At 39.1% G+C, this 17548-nt stretch overlaps 2 protein-coding genes across 2 annotated transcripts; both read left to right on the top strand.

Annotated features, from left to right (window-relative positions):
* The first annotated feature begins 1135 nt into the window (after positions 1 to 1135).
* Positions 1136 to 7783, top strand: tlr3 (toll-like receptor 3). The gene is made up of 5 exons (XM_062433674.1): positions 1136 to 1461; positions 3329 to 3790; positions 4297 to 4488; positions 4627 to 6482; positions 6621 to 7783. The coding sequence occupies exons 1-5, from the start codon at positions 1429 to 1431 to the stop codon at positions 6850 to 6852; spliced, it is 2775 nt and encodes a 924-aa protein (XP_062289658.1). The 5' UTR covers positions 1136 to 1428; the 3' UTR covers positions 6853 to 7783.
* Positions 7784 to 9255: 1472 nt separating this feature from the next.
* On the top strand, positions 9256 to 17151 carry LOC133994408 (cytochrome P450 4V2). Its single transcript, XM_062433663.1, has 11 exons — positions 9256 to 9528; positions 9698 to 9810; positions 11747 to 11832; positions 13326 to 13516; positions 13671 to 13740; positions 13850 to 13976; positions 14069 to 14242; positions 14867 to 14969; positions 15537 to 15671; positions 16553 to 16732; positions 16867 to 17151. The coding sequence occupies exons 1-11, from the start codon at positions 9336 to 9338 to the stop codon at positions 17028 to 17030; spliced, it is 1536 nt and encodes a 511-aa protein (XP_062289647.1). The 5' UTR covers positions 9256 to 9335; the 3' UTR covers positions 17031 to 17151.
* Positions 17152 to 17548: the final 397 nt, after the last annotated feature.

Genomic DNA, 17548 nt, shown 5'->3' with positions numbered 1-17548 from the left:
TATTATAAAATTAACATGACTTGATCAGGAGCAGTTTGTAGGTATTAATGGTCACACAGGCAGCCTGCATGAATGTAAAATATAAATGAGGCAAACATGGTGTTTCAGTTATTTTTTGAACATTTATTTAAATAAAATACTTCAGATCTCAATATGACAATGCATCCTTGTTCATATTTCACCTTAGATTAAAAAACACATATCATTCTCTTCCACACATCAAAATCAATTAGATAAACTCAAAAGTGCTTTATTCTTGAATTGATGCTTTAATAGAAACTGTCATGACAGCTTTGTGACTTAAAGAAGATGCCTCGTCAATTAGGACAGCTAATTTAAGGATGATGCACTAATGCTACTGACATGTTGCTCTGCATCTCACTGGCAACATGTTGTATTATTTGTGTTGCACTGTTCTCTGTGTCCAATGTTTCAGAAGTTACCCAAACTAGCATTCTACCTAAATGTACCGGTTCATTGCATATCCTAAAGGCAAATCATTTAAAGTAAATTTGTAAAAGTTAATTTGTCGGTTAGCAATATTTACCTCGGCATGGCCCGCCCTTCTCTGCCTCCGATTGGCTCATCAGTTTACTGATTAGATTGACAGCGAGTACTGGCCAATTAGAGGCAGAGTAGCATGGGTCATGGCTTCACCGTCCTAGGAAAAAAATGGGCAATTTAGCTCGCAGATACTACTAAATGGTGCGCATCAGGGGGGATTAAGAAGTGGGTATACGCAATGCTGACTGAAAAATAAGTGGGTATACGCCGTATACCCGCGTATACCCTGCCACTGGTTGTTCTTCACAGTGTTGTTTTGTGTCAACACGCATTCGTGTGAACTCTTACTAAAGGATCTCTGCCATCTGTCATATTATTAAAACATATTTACCAGAGTTTGGATATAATTGGCGATTGGAAAGACCCAGTCCCTATTTAAAACACACACACACACACACACACACACACACACACACACACACACACACACACACACACACACACACACACACACACACACACACACATTACAGCATAGATCCTGCATTTCCTTAAAGTTCAGGTTCGTCCCTCGCTGTGCGTCAGTGTAAAAACATTGCCTGTTTACACCACATTGAAACCATTACCGATGCCGATGTGATCACTGATCACTGATGTATCGCAAATTCACCAGTTTGGTTTGTAGGGTGTGAGCATTCATTTAAAGTTGATTTCCCTAACTCTGTGGACATTCTGCATGAAACAGTTAATTCTCCAGTTGTCAGGCACTGTGGAAGTGAAACCGGAGTTACCAAATTCTCATTTCCTTATTTGCTAGCTTTGTCGCCACAAATGCCTGACTCGTAAGGTCCTCCAGGGACTATTGGGGAAATATTTAGACTGTGGTGGTGGAAGTGGATGCCCTCTGCTCTGAATGAAGTCTAGATGCAAAAGGCTATACGAAGAAGACAAAATCTGGTAAGATCCCTGCAGCTATTATCCAAAATCTTTGAACGTGTGGAATGCTAACGTGCTGCCTGTAATTAATAATTATATACTGTACTTGGATAGTACCAGGCTATATGACTTTAAATCATATTGGGAATGTTAAGTCAGAAATGGAACAGGATGATTACTTTTTTTCCTCACTTGAATAACACATTGATGTACAGTAAAGCTGCATTAATCAATAGTGTTACGACTATTATATCAATTGACTCTGTAATGGAAGAGTTGTGACTCATAGTGGCAAACCCACAGGGCATCATCACTGGAATCACTTCTCCCCAACTCTATGAAGCATATAGATAGATACTTTTAAAAAACGAGTTATAACGAACACAATTAACATGATACACTAATGACAAGCAGTGTTGGGGAAGCTACTTTGCAAGCATAGCTTGTAAAACTACATGTAGTTCAGCCTGGCAGTAGTTTGAACAAACTACATTTCTACCCCTGTAGTTTGTAAAACTACAACCAAAATTGTAGTTTGTAAATTGAGTAGTTAAACTACAAAAATGACCCAAAAAGTAGTTGAAATATTTGACACAGCACAAAATATGAATGTAGTTTAACTACCAGCAAGTTACAGCATATTGTAGTTAAGCTATGTCGTTCAACTACATGTAATTTAAGTCTCCCCAACACTGCAAGCAGCTAAATGAGGACAATGTGTAATCGGAGGTTGTGCAAATAGAAGTTAAAAGGGACATAATGTGTTTTTCTTTAATTTTCTGTTCCAAAACTTGAGGTGAAACTGTGTAAAATGTAGAATATTCATACCCACTAATGGTCATCTGTTCTGTAGCCTTTGTTGCATGGGTTGTTCACATTGTCCACTCGCATATTTCAGATCTGATTCAGGCTCCAGCATGTACAGATGTATTTGAAAAGTTTAGATTTTGAGTAAAGAGAAAAAGAAGTGAAATCCTACGACCACTGTTTACTAAGCCCCCAGATCTGCCGGAAGCCTCTTGAGGCAGAGTTCCTGTGAGATAACCATTCAGAACAGAGAGGGCTCAAATGGCCTGTTTCAGGCAGAGGCTGAAATGAGGGGGTGAGATAAAAGACCAGTGTACAACAGACAGAGTTATTAAAACTAAATTACACAAAGATTCCAGTAGAACTCCAGGATTTAAATGTAGACCTAGAAATGTGCATGATAATTGCCTTTTAAGTAGATGGTAAGAAATGGTGCCATTAAATGAGTTCAGTTTAAACAGAACAAAGTCCAGCACAGGACATCAGGGCTCACCTCCTCTGCGTCCGTTTGGAGGTGTCAAAGAGCCCAATGGCACTGGGGATGAAAGACAGTGGAGATGGTTGGCATTGTCCATGATGGTAATTTGTTCAGAGTCCTTCTCTCTGCAAACCATCACCAGAGAGTCCAGCTTCAAGCCAACTATGGAGCCTGTCAAGCTGTTTACACACACTGCCTCCCCAGCACACCACAGCTTAGAGGATAACTCTGGCAACCACTGACTAGTAGAGCAGACTTTGAGGGACTCTTGAAATAGTGCCATCTTTCAGCTCGTTGTTTGGGTCATACTCCCGCAACTTTATTGTTTTGATTCCGTAAAGAAGAAGAAGAAGGTCTGATAAAAACACTGCACACTATCTGGCCAACTCCAAATAACAGACAGACAAAGCTTACATTTAGCCAGAAACCTGTGTCTGTTCAATGTGTAAATGGGCGCCCGTTTGCTAACAAGTTTGCCTTATCGACTTTTAAGGTATGTTATTTTTCCAGCTTGTTTTGCTACCCACAAGTGGCCAGAAAATGTGAGTTAATGCAGGTTTATGACTTACACAGATTTTGTTCTGTCTCTTTCTTTTTTTAAAGGTTTTTGAAGCAATGGGCATCCCTCATTTCCCTTTCCTCCCTGCGGTGATCATATTATGTTATTTTATGTTAGGCCATTGTGTGGCATCCCCAAAAAAGACCTCTTGCACTGTCCAAGACGGCAGAGCTGACTGCAGCCGCCTCAGCCTCCAGGCGGTCCCTCCAGATCTCCCAAGGAACATCACCAGCCTCGATATGTCTCACAACAGATTGGTGGGGATTCCCACACCGTCACTAACCCCATATCAAGGCCTCCTCCACCTCAATGTTGGTTTCAACAGTATCACCAGGCTGGACCAGGGTTTGTGCCAGACACTGTCTCTGCTGCAGACACTGAACGTGGAACACAACGAAGTACATGTGCTGGAGACTGGGGATATCATCCACTGTACCAATCTAACGGGGTTGAATCTGGGTAGCAATAGGCTGAAGCTAAAAGGAGAACCCTTCCTTGTACTACAGGTACATGTCTCCATAAGATGTTTATGTTATGTCACTAAAAGCTGGAGAGAGAAATTGATCGAAAGTGTCCTGAGCTAGGCTGCAATGATGGTGACAATGAAAAAAATGATGGGTAATGAAGAGAAGATTAATATTATTAGCATATTAGCATATCACAATCCAAGTGCTTCACAGGTTAATATAACATGAAAAAAATACTTAGCAACAGTAAGGAAGAAAAGAAGAAAAAGTATTGATTGTGATGCAGATTAATTAATTTCTGAAAATGCTAAACTGAATTAAAATACCTCAGGTTTGCTTTTAAATGAATATATTGTAGGTACAAGACTCAGTTCAATATGTAGGCTGCCCATACTTTAGGTAGTTGGGTAGATAGCTGGATTTTTAGATGGAGAAGATGTCTGAAATATATTGTGGAACTAGACATTGAAAGCAAGAAACCACACTTGATCACACATTGCATTAAAATAACTGTTGCATTTTTATTCTCCTTTCATAATTCACAGAGCCTGAAATTTCTTGATGTTTCACAAAACAAACTGTTGGCTGCCAAGCTTGGCTCTCAGCCTCAGCTACCCAGGCTGGAAAATCTCAATTTGGCCTCGAATATCTTCACCACTTTGAAGAAAGACGACTTTTTCTTCCTCAACGATTCATCTCTGCAATTCCTCAACCTGTCATCTGTATCTCTAAAAACAGTAAGAAACTAACTAAGAAACAGGAAATGAAATGGTGTTATCTAAATGTAATAGTTATAGCAGCACCTTGCTTTCAGTTGTCTGTGTTGCTTCCCTTTTTGTCTCACTGCAAGATGTGTTTGTTTTGTTTTGTTTCAGTTGGAGCCTGGTTGCTTTGAGCCCATTTCAGGTCTACATACTTTAATCATGGATAAAAGCAATATGGGCACTCTGGTTATTTCTAAACTGTGCTCCCAGCTGTCAGGAACAGCCATTAATGCCCTGTCTCTGCAGAAGATGAAGCTGGTCACACTCACAAAAACAACATTTACAGGGCTAGAGAAAACAAATCTAACCTCTCTGGATCTGTCCAGTAATGGCATGGGTAAAATTGAAAATGGCTCATTTCAGTGGCTGTCCAGACTTCTGACTCTAATTCTGGCAGACAATAACATCAAGCACCTAACAAAGGGCACATTTGAGGGGCTTAAAAGTTTGAAAAAACTCAGCTTGAGCAAAGCTCTGGTGAAAAGTCATACCTCCTCCACCCCAATTATTGATGATTTCTCCTTCCAACCATTAAGTGCCTTGGAGAGTTTAATTTTACAGAGAACTTCAGTTCGGGACCTCACAGAAAACACCTTCACAGGCTTGACAAGTCTTAAAGAACTTGACATGAGCTGGAGCAGTTATTCATCACTCAAAAACCTCACCAAAAAGACCCTAGCCTCTCTTGCAGGATCACCTCTCAGAGTGCTAAATCTGACAGCAACAGCTATAGTACAGATTAATCCTGGAGCCTTCTGCAATTTGGGAAACCTCACCACTCTTCTTCTGGATTTCAATTTTATCAAGCAAACTCTCACTGGGAAAGAGTTTGAAGGCCTGGGTCAAATTCAAGAGATCCACATTTCCAATAATCGCCAGAGTGTCAACCTAAACTCCACATCGTTTGTGAATGTACCCAGTCTTAGGGTTCTGACTTTGGGGAAAAGCCTTACAGTTTCAGCCTTGGACAAGGATCTCTCTCCATTCAGATCCCTATCCAACCTCACTTTCCTGGATCTCAGCAACAACAACATTGCTAACATGAGAGAGAATCTGTTGGATGGGCTTGTTAACCTGAAGGTCCTGAAGCTCCAGCACAATAACTTAGCTCGGTTGTGGAAGAGTGCCAACCCAGGTGGGCCAGTGTTGTTTCTCAAAGGGACACAGAGCTTGTTATCCTTACAGCTGGATAGTAATGGGCTGGATGAGATCCCAGTGGAGGGTCTGAAAGGTTTGAGTAACCTCCATGACCTAAGTGTGGCCAACAATCTCCTTAATAGTCTTAAGGACTCAATTTTTGATGATCTGAACTCACTGAAGGTTTTACGTTTACAGAAGAACTTTATCACAACTGTGAGGCCTGAAGTGTTCAAAACCCCTATGAGCAACCTCAGCGTGCTCGTCATGGACAAAAATCCATTTGACTGTACCTGTGAGAGCATCCTGTGGTTTGTGACATGGTTGAATAACACAAATACAACCAGTGTGCCAGGTCTCAGTGACCAGTATAAGTGCAACACTCCTCTGGCTTACTTTAACCGCTCCATCATGGATTTTGACACACTTTCTTGCAAAGATATGGCCCCATTCCAGGCCCTTTACATACTGAGCAGCACAGTCGTTATCATGCTGATTGTAAGTGCACTCCTGGTGCGGTTCCATGGCTGGAGGATTCAGTTCTATTGGAACATTGTAATCAATCGCACATTAGGATTTAGTGACGCCACAGTTGAAGAGGGCAGGGAGTTTGAGTATGACGCCTATGTCATACATGCAGCAGAAGACGCCAGCTGGGTTGGGAAAAGAATAGCCTCTTTAGGGAATGAAAACTGCAAGTTTTGTTTGGAGGATCAGGATTCAGTCCCTGGCATGTCACAGCTTGAATCAATTCTGGAAAATATTAGAAAGTCCAGAAAAATCCTGTTTGTCATCACTGAAAGGCTTCTCAGAGATCCCTGGTGTACACGGTAAATTACTCACACACTGCTGAATTACACTTATTTATCAGTTTATATTTAGTTGTGTGGGTTATATAAGTATTAGTGGTGTACATTTGTGGAAGAGTGAGTTTTCTGAACCCCCCCCTTTGGTCTTTTCTCATTCAGCTTTACAGCCCATCATGCACTTCACCAGGTCATTGAAGACAGCAGGGACTCTGTGATTCTGGTCTTCCTGCAGGATGTGCACGACTACAAGTTATCTCAATCTCTCTTCCTCCGCAGGGGCATGTTGCGCCCATGCTGCATCCTCAACTGGCCTGTCCATAAGGAGAGAGTGCCAGCCTTTCACCAGAAGCTCCTCATAGCACTCAGCATGACTAATCGATTGCAGCAGTGACTGTTTTTCCTAAGTAATAATGCAAAACACCATTTGTAATAAAAAAATTACCAATGTTAAACATTTTAAGTAATTGCTACCGGTTACCAATTGTTATACCTTTTGGGTAGATCAATTTGGCTTTGCTTTTTACTGTAAAAGTCATATTGCATTGCAGTTACAACTCAGCAAATGAGAAACGCAGGCAAGCTTGTGTGTGTGTGTGTGTGTGTGTGTGTGTGTGTGTGTGTGTGTGTGTGTGTGTGTGTGTGTGTGTGTGTGTGTGTGTGTGCGTGTGTGTGCGTGTGTGTGTGTGTGTGTGTGTGTGTGTGTGTGTGTGTGTGTGTGCTCATGCAACAATAACTATGGCATTGTATGTGTTTTTATTGCTGTTATTTGCCTGTTTAAGTAACATACAGGTGGAGGTACAAAAACATAATGTTCTCTTGTATTGTCGTAACATTCTGATAATCCTTACTTTGTAATTTACTGCATAGTATAATGTACCATATAAAAATTCTACTGTAGAATGGAAATTCATTGCAAGTGCAGTTTAATGATGCAGTCTCTTAATAAAGGGTTTTTAAAAGGTTGTTCTCTGCAATGAAAAGAATAATAAGTGAATAAACCCTTAACACAGACTTGTTATGTGAAGGCGGAACATTAACTGTTTTATGTATATTTAAGTTGAAAAAGTCTTGTTATATTTATAATTCCATTTTAATTGGTAAGCTTAATATAACAGTGATCAGTGTGGGGAAATAAAGCTTAATTTGTTTTTATGTGGAAAGAGTAATTCTACTACTCCCCAAAGTCCTATTTAATGTTATGTCATACTGACATCTAGTGGTTATATTAAGCAACTACGGTATTTTCTATGCTTCAAATGCAAATTAGATGTCCCATTAGTCTTAGTGACACCATATCCACAAGTAGGACACTGTTACTATTTAATTTGCTAATAGCTGTCAGATACATTCTTGGTATAGAAATGGTGAGCTTATGGAAATTAGAATTATATAGAAATTTGGAATGAGGCCAGATTCAAGGAATCATAACAGTCTATTTCCATTTACGGTATATTTTCAGTGTGTACAGCTGTACTGTATGTGCAGTTGCTTAGCCTACAGTAGTGATTTCTTTCTTATAGTGAGGACCTCATAATGTTAAAAGTTAAGTATGAGGCATCTGTATGTACTTTTGCTCGCTTCCACAAGGCTAAAACCTGGTTCAATTTGTGAACAAAAGTGTTCACACAAGTATGTTTGTAAAGATTTCATACTCTTGAAGGGCGAAGGTATGATGATTAGTGTTTGTGGAAGTCTTTGAGAAGTATGAATGTTTACTTTAATATATTCTAAATACAACTTATTGCATGAATAATCTATTAATATTGTATGTCATTAACTCAAACTTAACCTTAACTCAAAGTTAATGACTTAGAGTACTTCTCTATGTCATAAAGAGTCCTATAGAAATATTGCATATGTATAGGTAATCAATACAAACTACTAATACTGAAATATACAAAAATGCATGTAAAATATAAAAAATTACCTTTCAGATTAGACCAGGTTTATAAATTTAATCAAAAGTGTTGAAAAACAGTAATCTTCTTATTTTTGGGTATATTATTTTCAGACTTGCACACAAAAATGGGGTAAGAAGTTTTTTGTAAAAAACTGTCTGTCTTAAACGGACTGTTTAATTCTAGTTACCCCATGTGTAAATACTGAACCTGCATGGGGAGTCAACTTTCCATGCCTTAGCACTTTAATCAATGCAATTAATTACATTATTTCAAAACTTGAATGTCTCATCTAATTTCAAACTTTTAACTTTGAATGTATCTGGTGATGTCTGTGATTGTTTCTGATGCTGTATATGATTTTGCTTGTCTGGCTATGTTTGCCTGGTTACTTCTTCAAAATAAATCTTGATGTGAATAAGATTGCTTGATTAAATAAAGGTTATATATACAATATATATTCATTTCATATATATCAGCAGTGAAACTTATTGTGGACAGCCATGCCAGTAAAACAATAAAAGGCTATTATTTATTAACCAATCAGGTCTGACTTGACATAAAATGATGGTGACAAATGCCAGACAACAACTAGTAAGTAGGAGAAAGGTCATGGTGAAAGACAGTCAGTTATCATATGGTAAATAATTAACATCTTCATTCTACTATTTATGCCATTATTTACTTCTTACTCTGAATTTGCACATTTTAGTTTTATGTATTTTCTCCCCCATCATTATTCTATTACAGTGTTATAAAAAGTTATAGAATAATTATTTCCAAGAACATTGAATTTCTGAATGGAGTAGTAATAGGAGTGGCGTAAGTAAACCTAGTAAGTTGACAGCACAGAGGGGGAGGGGCCCCAGCAAAGAAGACACACAGCCTCTTAACATTGGAGGCACACAGACACGAAGACAGCCTGGTGCTGCTTTTTAAACACACACATAAACTCTACTTACACACAGCTAAAAAGATGACAGGTTTACTTGGTGGTTTCACAGTACCTTTACTTGGAGTCAGCATTTTCATTGCTACTCTGACCTACATCACCTACAAGCTGCTCAGCAGTTACTTGCACAAATGGTTTGAAATGAAGCCTATTCCAGAGGTGGAAGGAACATACCTTTTTATTGGGAATGCACTGCAGTTCAAACCCAATGCAGGAGGTAAGAAAGCAATCCACATGCTGCTACAGGAGGCTGTATAGACTGCTGCTTATGTGTAGATTTCAAAGGCACTGACAGTTGACGGGGACCACTGTGGAAGTAATTGGCTTTGTAAATCCTGTAAAATGAGACAATACTATGTTACTGTAGAATAATTTTCTCGTTTCAGATTTCTTTCGTCAAATAGTGGATTATACCTGTGAGTTCAGGAATGCACCACTGCTTAAACTTTGGGTTGGACCAGTGCCATTTGTGGTTTTATATCATGCTGAGACTGTTGAGGTAAAGTAACTTCACATTCACACCATCCCACCTAAAACAGTGGGCGTAACATTTAAAAGTCCATGTGCCTTATCTGGTAAATATGTTTTTATCCAAAAAGTTAAAGTAATACATCAAAAGTTCATGTTTTATTTTCATTAATTTTGTTTTTCATACATCCTGCAACTGTTTCGTGATATGTCTAGCAATAACAGTCAAAGTTTGAACAGATGTAACTAAAACACTCAAATATCATATTTTCATGCAATAAACACAGCTCACACATTCAAAATGTAACCCTTGTGTGGTGTGTTTGGGTTTGTGAGACCCGTTTTCAATGATGCAGTGAACTATTTTCCAACCTGACACTCATTGGCCTTGGCTTTTTTTCTGTGAAAAACATGTTAAAGAACAGATTTTCACATTGAGTCCACCCCACATTTAAATTGCATATGCAAAAAGATTCCGTGTTGAGAGGGTCTTAGACATTATTTTAGAAGAGTCAGAAGCTTTGGGAGATGACATTGAAGAGTTTTCAGAATATTAGGATCACATTTCTGTCAATTCAGAGTCTGACAGTGAGTTTGATAAGAGGATGAGATTGACCCTTAGCCAGCCTCAGGACTAGCCCGTCAGCAATATGAAATATGGATGCCAAGAAATTGTGAAATTGAATGCTCTTCTTGCCCAAGGAATGAGCCCCACATAGCTGCCAATGTGATAAGGATGCAACCAGGGCCGAAGCGAATGGTGGTTATTCGTGCAGGACATAAATTATTCTTTGTGCTTTTCATTCCACACACCATCCAAAAAACTCATTCTGGACTGGATTTATTTGGAGGGAAGGCATATTTTTGGAGAGAGGTGGAAGAAGATGGACCAAACCATTTACATGCATACTTAAGGAAAGGGGTTACATTGAAAAGGGTTCTTATCCTTGCTGATGTGAGTCCACAGAATCCCTGTGGGATGCAAAAAACAGCTTTTCAGAGCAACTTTTCAGAGCAACAACATCTCTGGAAAACTTTCACATTATTTCCAGGATTATCTGGTTCAATAACCAGGCCACCTGACCAGCTCAGCTGCACAGTATCATGCCTGCTGCCATCACATCAGTGTGGGACAAGTGGGTGGACCACATTCCCCTGTTTTACAGCTTTGGGTCCTGGTTACTGTTGATGAGCAGGTAATGCCATTTAGGGGCCACTGCCTGTTCCAACAGTACAAACCACCTAAACCCACAAAATAATGGACTTAAGATCTGGGCTACCTGTGATGATGTGTCATCATAGGCGTGGAACTTGCATGTGTATACAGGGAAACCAGATGAAGCCCCTGAGTAGAGCCAAGGGATGCAAGTTGTCCTGGACATTACACAGAGACTCTGTGGCCACAACATCTTACACCCTAACTTTTTTTACTTCACACAAGCTGGGACAAGAGCACCTAAAGAGGAAACTAACAATTGTAGGAATACAAAAAAAAAGATAAGTCAGAGCTCACACCTCAGTTGTTGACTACACAGAACAGGCCTACTGAGTTCATGGCCCTTAGTACCAGATCTGCTAACACTAGATGAGTAACAAAAACACAAACGCCACACAAGGGTTAATGAAGTGTAGGTTGAATTTAATTTATGCAAAATTCAGTTATCCTTATTACTAACTGCCCAACAAGATGTTCTATGAAGGAATGTCATTAGACGTTTTCATAATGCTACTACTACTGCTCAGACTGCAGCCACTTTAAGTACTACTGCTCACCATACATGAATCAGCGTTTAAGGCACCTCCACCTGTATGTGCAGAGGGCAGTTACAGCATCTGTATATTGTCAGTGCTTAAATGATTACAGTGTTATGCTAAATAACTCTCATCATGGGATTAATTAATATTAAGGCTGAAGTATAACATATTTTTAATATCTTATGTCTTTTTCTGCAAACTGTCTTTTGTAGGCAATTCTGACCAATCCTGTTCATATGGAAAAAGCCTATTTATACAACTTCCTGCATCCTTGGCTTGGAACTGGTCTGCTCACTAGGTATGTAGCCTCTGTACAGTTTGATAAAATAGTGTGATGCTTGCATTAAAGTTGAAGTATGTAACTCTGACACCAAGCGTTTAGAAATGGTACTGCTGCCCACGTTCAAAACACTGGAGAGAGCTGTCACTCCTCGCCCCCTCCTGCCAGAGTTGACGTTCACGCGGGTTGCCAGTTGTTGGACGTGATCCTGCACGCGCGCGAGACGAGAGCAACATGCATAATGCGGAGTGAGGACGCGACCCACAGTCAGACATCTCAACCTGCAGGGGGGGTTACACTAGTCTGTCCGGGTGCGGGGGCAGGGGGGGGGTGCGATCGGTCTAATCAGCGTCAACACAGAGTTATAAAAATTACATAAACATTACTTGTGGGCTGCCACTTAGCTTTTCAAATGTGAATATTCTGAGTGGACTACTACTGTCAGTGATATCAGTGTTTGAAATTGACATGAATCCTTAATGTCTGGTGACATATTAGGGCCATTTTATGATTACTTGGAATATATTTCTATATAATATTGACACATTTAAGAAATATTTATACTTACTTAATACAAGAAAAATAGCAAGACCAAGGCATGTGTCCCTTACGCTTTTTGTAGACTAAGTCTGATCATGGTTTGAGTGTATAGTGGATTCACGCTGGAAAAACTGTATGTATACATGTAAAAATAGCGTGCAGCGTGTGGTACTAGAAGAAAGGTCATGTAATGTCTAATATGGACAGATATTTTACAGTATGAAAATGTAAAAAGTAAATTCTATTCAATCTTTAGTTTGATTTTGAGATATGTTATTTATAAGAAGGAATTTTGCTCTGAGTGTGGGAAAAGTTGAGGGACCAATGCACACAGAAAGGTTTATCACCAAGTCAAATGTAGGTGTGTACTTTAAGGTAGCACCTTAGGAAATCACTACTTAGTGTCTGAAAGAGATGATTCATCATATTCTTTATTTAAAGCACACTTGTCAAAACCCATTTTACAAAGTGCTTTTCATAGAGTGGCAAACTAAAATTAATTGTAAAATCAACAAGATATAAAATATAAAACCAACTACAGTGTAAAATAAAGCAATTTAAAATAAATGAAAACAGAAACAAGAGATAGTAATCATCTGGGCTTCATTAATTTAGTCAATGTGTTATGTTGCAATCTGCTCATTAAATATTTTTAATTGTTTTGTGCAAGTTGATGGAGCTACAGTCTTGGAGAGGTCAGGGGGTTAACAAAAACATTCAGACTGTGTATGTCCACTCAGCAAGTTTCATGCCATTGTGTTTTTAGAAGACCTTATTATTGGCCAAAGTTTTTTTTACAGTACATTAAGGAGGACACTGACCCACAAAAATGTCAAGGATGACACAATAAAGTTCAGGACTTGTTTCCATTGTCATTATTATAAATCGTGACATGATGGTGATGCTTGATGTAAGTTCAGGCAATCACTCAATTAGTATTACCCTCTTTGTCATCTTCATGTTTTAATAAGCACTGGCCCTAAGTGGCGTCAGCGGCGAAAGATGTTGACACCCACCTTCCACTTCTCCATCCTGACGGACTTCTTGGAAGTGATGAATGAACAGGCAGATATCCTGGTGGAGAAGCTGGAGAAGCAGGCAGGGAAGGGTCAATTCAACTGCTTCAGTCACATCACCCTGTGTGCCCTGGACATTATCTGTGGTGAGTGTACAGTATGTGCTGTATATTAAAATGTGCATGTCTGCTGTTTACCCGTGTTTTCACATACCAGACGTTAACTTACACAATAAAAAAGACACACAATGCTGAATGTATACACTGGGCATTTACATAACCCCAAACAATATTGTTTCAGAAACTGCAATGGGAAAGAAAATTTACGCCCAGAGTAATTCTGATTCAGAGTATGTCAAGAGTGTGTACAAGTGAGTTTTTTTTTTTCATTTTCTTTCCCTAATACATGCAATAATAAGAGAAAAGTATCTGATCAATTATCTAATGATTATTATCTTTTATCTCACCTTTCATCCTCAGAATGACTGACATTATCAGCCGCAGACAGAGGAAACCTTGGTTTTGGCCTGACTTTGTGTACACCTGCTTTGGTGAGGGCCAGGAGCATGACAAGACACTCAAAATCCTCCATTCCTTCACAAACAAAGTGAGTGACGGATCCAGTGGTCCAAAAATCCTTGAATGTTGTTTATGATGCAGAAGCAGAAGGTGCACAACTTCATTTTCATTCCTTCTCAGGTGATACATGAAAGAGCAGAGTACATTTCTAACATTGAATCAGACAGCGAGTCTGACCAGGGCACGAGGAAAAGACGAGCATTTCTGGACATGCTCTTGAAGACTACTGATGAGGATGGCAACATGATGAACCATCGGGACATTCAGGAGGAAGTGGACACCTTTATGTTTAGGGTTGGTTTTTGTTTTATTTTTACTTCAACAATGTGTCTCTTCACTGTGTGTAATTTAAAAAGCAGTTGCTCACAGTGATGGAACAACAGAGAATAATCACCCAACTCTGCAGTTTGCCTCAGTTCTATACAGCATAGTAGTATCTTTTAGCTCTTTCTTTTGTTATTATGGCCAGCAACTTAACTGGTTCATTCTCACTGTTCTCATCAGCCTTGATTCAAGCAGAAGCAGGCCATATGTTATACCCCTGAAAAATGTCCAGGGGATGAGGAGAGTAACAACATAAATCAGCCCGTAGGAAAAGAAGAAAAGGGATGGATGTGCAAATAAATAGATAATTTATTCACAAAACAAAAGGATTACAGGAATGACCAATAAGTAACATTAACTGAAAGCGAGTTTTTTCTTTAAAAAAGGCAATATACCTACAACAATGGACCTTGAGGGGTTGGAAAACACAAAGACACACACATGCAACATTACAGCCATAACACAATTAAATTAAACTATTAAGAGGAGAGTGAATATTGTTGTGGCCAAAAAAACAACAACCCAAAACTATTCATGCCGCTTTATAATCTTAAATAATGTGTTGTTCTCAATTTAACTGCCTTCCTTTTGCAGGGTCATGATACCACAGCAGCCTCTATGAACTGGGTTCTACATCTGGTGGGCTCCCACCCTGAGGCGCACAGCAAAGTTCAACAAGAGCTTCAAGATGTGTTCGGTAACAGTAACATGCCCTCCCCTCACCGCACTTCTTCTTACTTTCATGACATTATTTATTTTCTTGCTGACATTTTCTTCAGACTAATTGCTCTTTACAATTCAAGGGGGGGGGCTCATACAGGGATAATAGCTGTGGAAATCCTTGCCAAAATGCATGAAGAATAATTGAATTATTTTCACTGCTGGTGGATTTTCTGTGGCCTCCATGCTTTTTCCATGATGTAAGCTTGATGGCTTCATAGCAATAACAGATGCAAAGTTTGTACTAGGACAAGGATCTGAACTGGTCCTTAAACATTCATTTTTTGATGTTCTCAACATTTCTTTTTCAATTTAAAATTATTTATTATTTATATGTAAAAGTGATTAAGGCTCTTAACTCATAAACCTGGGTCTTATCATATAAACACAAGGTCTGTCACTGAAACAATACAGTATCACTTAACTCTTATCATCTGTAGAAGGTGAGAAAATATAGAGAAGATGTCAAGGACTAGGTTACATAAGGTTCTGTTTATCTGTGTTACATTTTTGTTAAACAGTGTTTCCTGTGTTGTGTGCAAAGGTACATCTGACCGGCCTGTTAACACAGAGGACCTGAAGAAACTCAAATATTTGGAGTGTGTGATCAAGGAGGCCCTGCGACTGTTTCCCTCTGTGCCTTTCTTTGCCCGCAGCATCGGTGAAGACTGCCATATCAGTGAGTTAGAGATGAGTGATGAGTGATGACACTTAAATGACGCATTCATTTAATGAGTGTAAATCCCCCAAGGAATTGATCTTTTTTTTTTTACAAGCAAAGAGAGGTCTTCATTTGAAAATATAGTTTTCACCTAACGTTTATTGTATGATGTTGATGCAGCTCTTTTCCACATGTTTCATTTGAGTTTCATCAAATTATTATTTGAACTGCACCAGAACATGTGTTACATATCACTTTTCGATGAAAGAGTAAATGGTGCTAGATGATAATTTTAAGTCTGATAATGGAAAATCAACTGAAGTTGGCATTCATTCATTAAAAAGTGTCAAGGACAATAAACTGTGAAGAGAATACACCTAAAATATGGCTTCATTATAACCAATCATTATAATTAAAATTCAATAACTGCAACAACTGAGTTAGCATGTTTTCTACAGTAGTAATGGTAATGATAGCTACCATGCTTTTGTAAGACTATTCAGCTAGCAGCAATTGATGGCAGTGATTAAAAGTTTCGATGAAAAACAACTCCCCGAAACTACTATTGATTGAAAAAATGTTTCTGATGAGCTGCACTCAGAAAATTGAAGTACAAAAGGGAATTTCAGATGTTTCACACACAAGTGTTATTTAAGAGTAATTTAGAGTAATTTATTTACTTTAGCTCAGTAGACACAGTACCCCAGCATGGTCCCACTGCATGACCTAATGATATGTCAAAAAAGCAATCAACATGAATAATGGGTCTTGCACTTCATTATGTGTATTGAGAACCACCCTTTTGGCTTTGAAATTAGTGGTGACATATCTAGAAAATAAGTTTAAGGCATTAATGCAGACAATTTTCCTTCTTAACTAAGTTCCTTTTGTCCCTGTAGATGGTTTCAAAGTCCCCAAAGGTGCAAGCGCTATCATCATCACCTACGCTCTCCACCGTGACCCACGATACTTCCCTGAGCCTGATGAGTTTCGACCAGAACGCTTTATGCCCGAGAATTCAGTGGGAAGACCTCCATATGCATACATCCCCTTCTCTGCTGGACTCCGCAACTGTATAGGTAAGATCACAACACTTGACTTTGTTTACTGGATTTGTCTCCATGTATACTTTGTTTTCTGAGTGAAGCTCCTTAATCATTGTATCACACATTGAGCATCACTGCTGTTTTCTTTCCATTATAATGTTACTCAGGTCAGCGGTTTGCACTAATGGAAGAAAAGGTGATTTTGGCTTCCGTCCTCCGTAACTTCAATGTTCAAGCTTGTCAGAAACGTGAAGAGCTGCGTCCAGTAGGAGAGCTCATCCTCCGACCAGAGAATGGCATCTGGATCAAACTGGAAAAGAGGAAGCCTTAAAGTTGATCAAAGTAGCACTTACTCCTGTTAATAATAGGACTTACTAATATGATACTGCTACTGAGAACTATGTTTTGCTTAAATGTTGGCCTGTTGAAATAAACAGTGCTTGTTAAAGACTCTGATGTTGTCTTATTCATGAGCCCACCAAACATTTTCAAGACAAGTGAACCTACGGGTTTTGCCTCCTTTTTAAGAACTCAACATGGCTGGGGATGAGTCTCCGCCCCAATGTTTTTGCCTTGCTAGGGAGAGTCTCCGACACCTTTGACATGTGGATGCGAATTTTCAACAACTACTTGCTGGTGATTAATGCAACGGACAATGTTTGGCCTGAAGTTAGTAAGAGAGCTATTTTACTGTTGCGTTTGGGCTGAGGAACAGTGGATTTTCTATTTATTGCTAGATACAACTGACACTTTTCCCTCTGCTGTTGCTGCTTTAGAGAAACATTTCACACCCAAAGTTAATGTTTTTGTAGAATGGCTACAATGGCATGCCTTCATAAAAGCTAAGAC

This window comes from Scomber scombrus, chromosome 2, assembly GCF_963691925.1.
Source record: "Scomber scombrus chromosome 2, fScoSco1.1, whole genome shotgun sequence".
Taxonomy (NCBI): Eukaryota; Metazoa; Chordata; class Actinopteri; order Scombriformes; family Scombridae; genus Scomber; species Scomber scombrus.
Note: the sequence above shows the minus strand (reverse complement) of the source record. Positions and strands in the feature narration are given on the sequence as shown.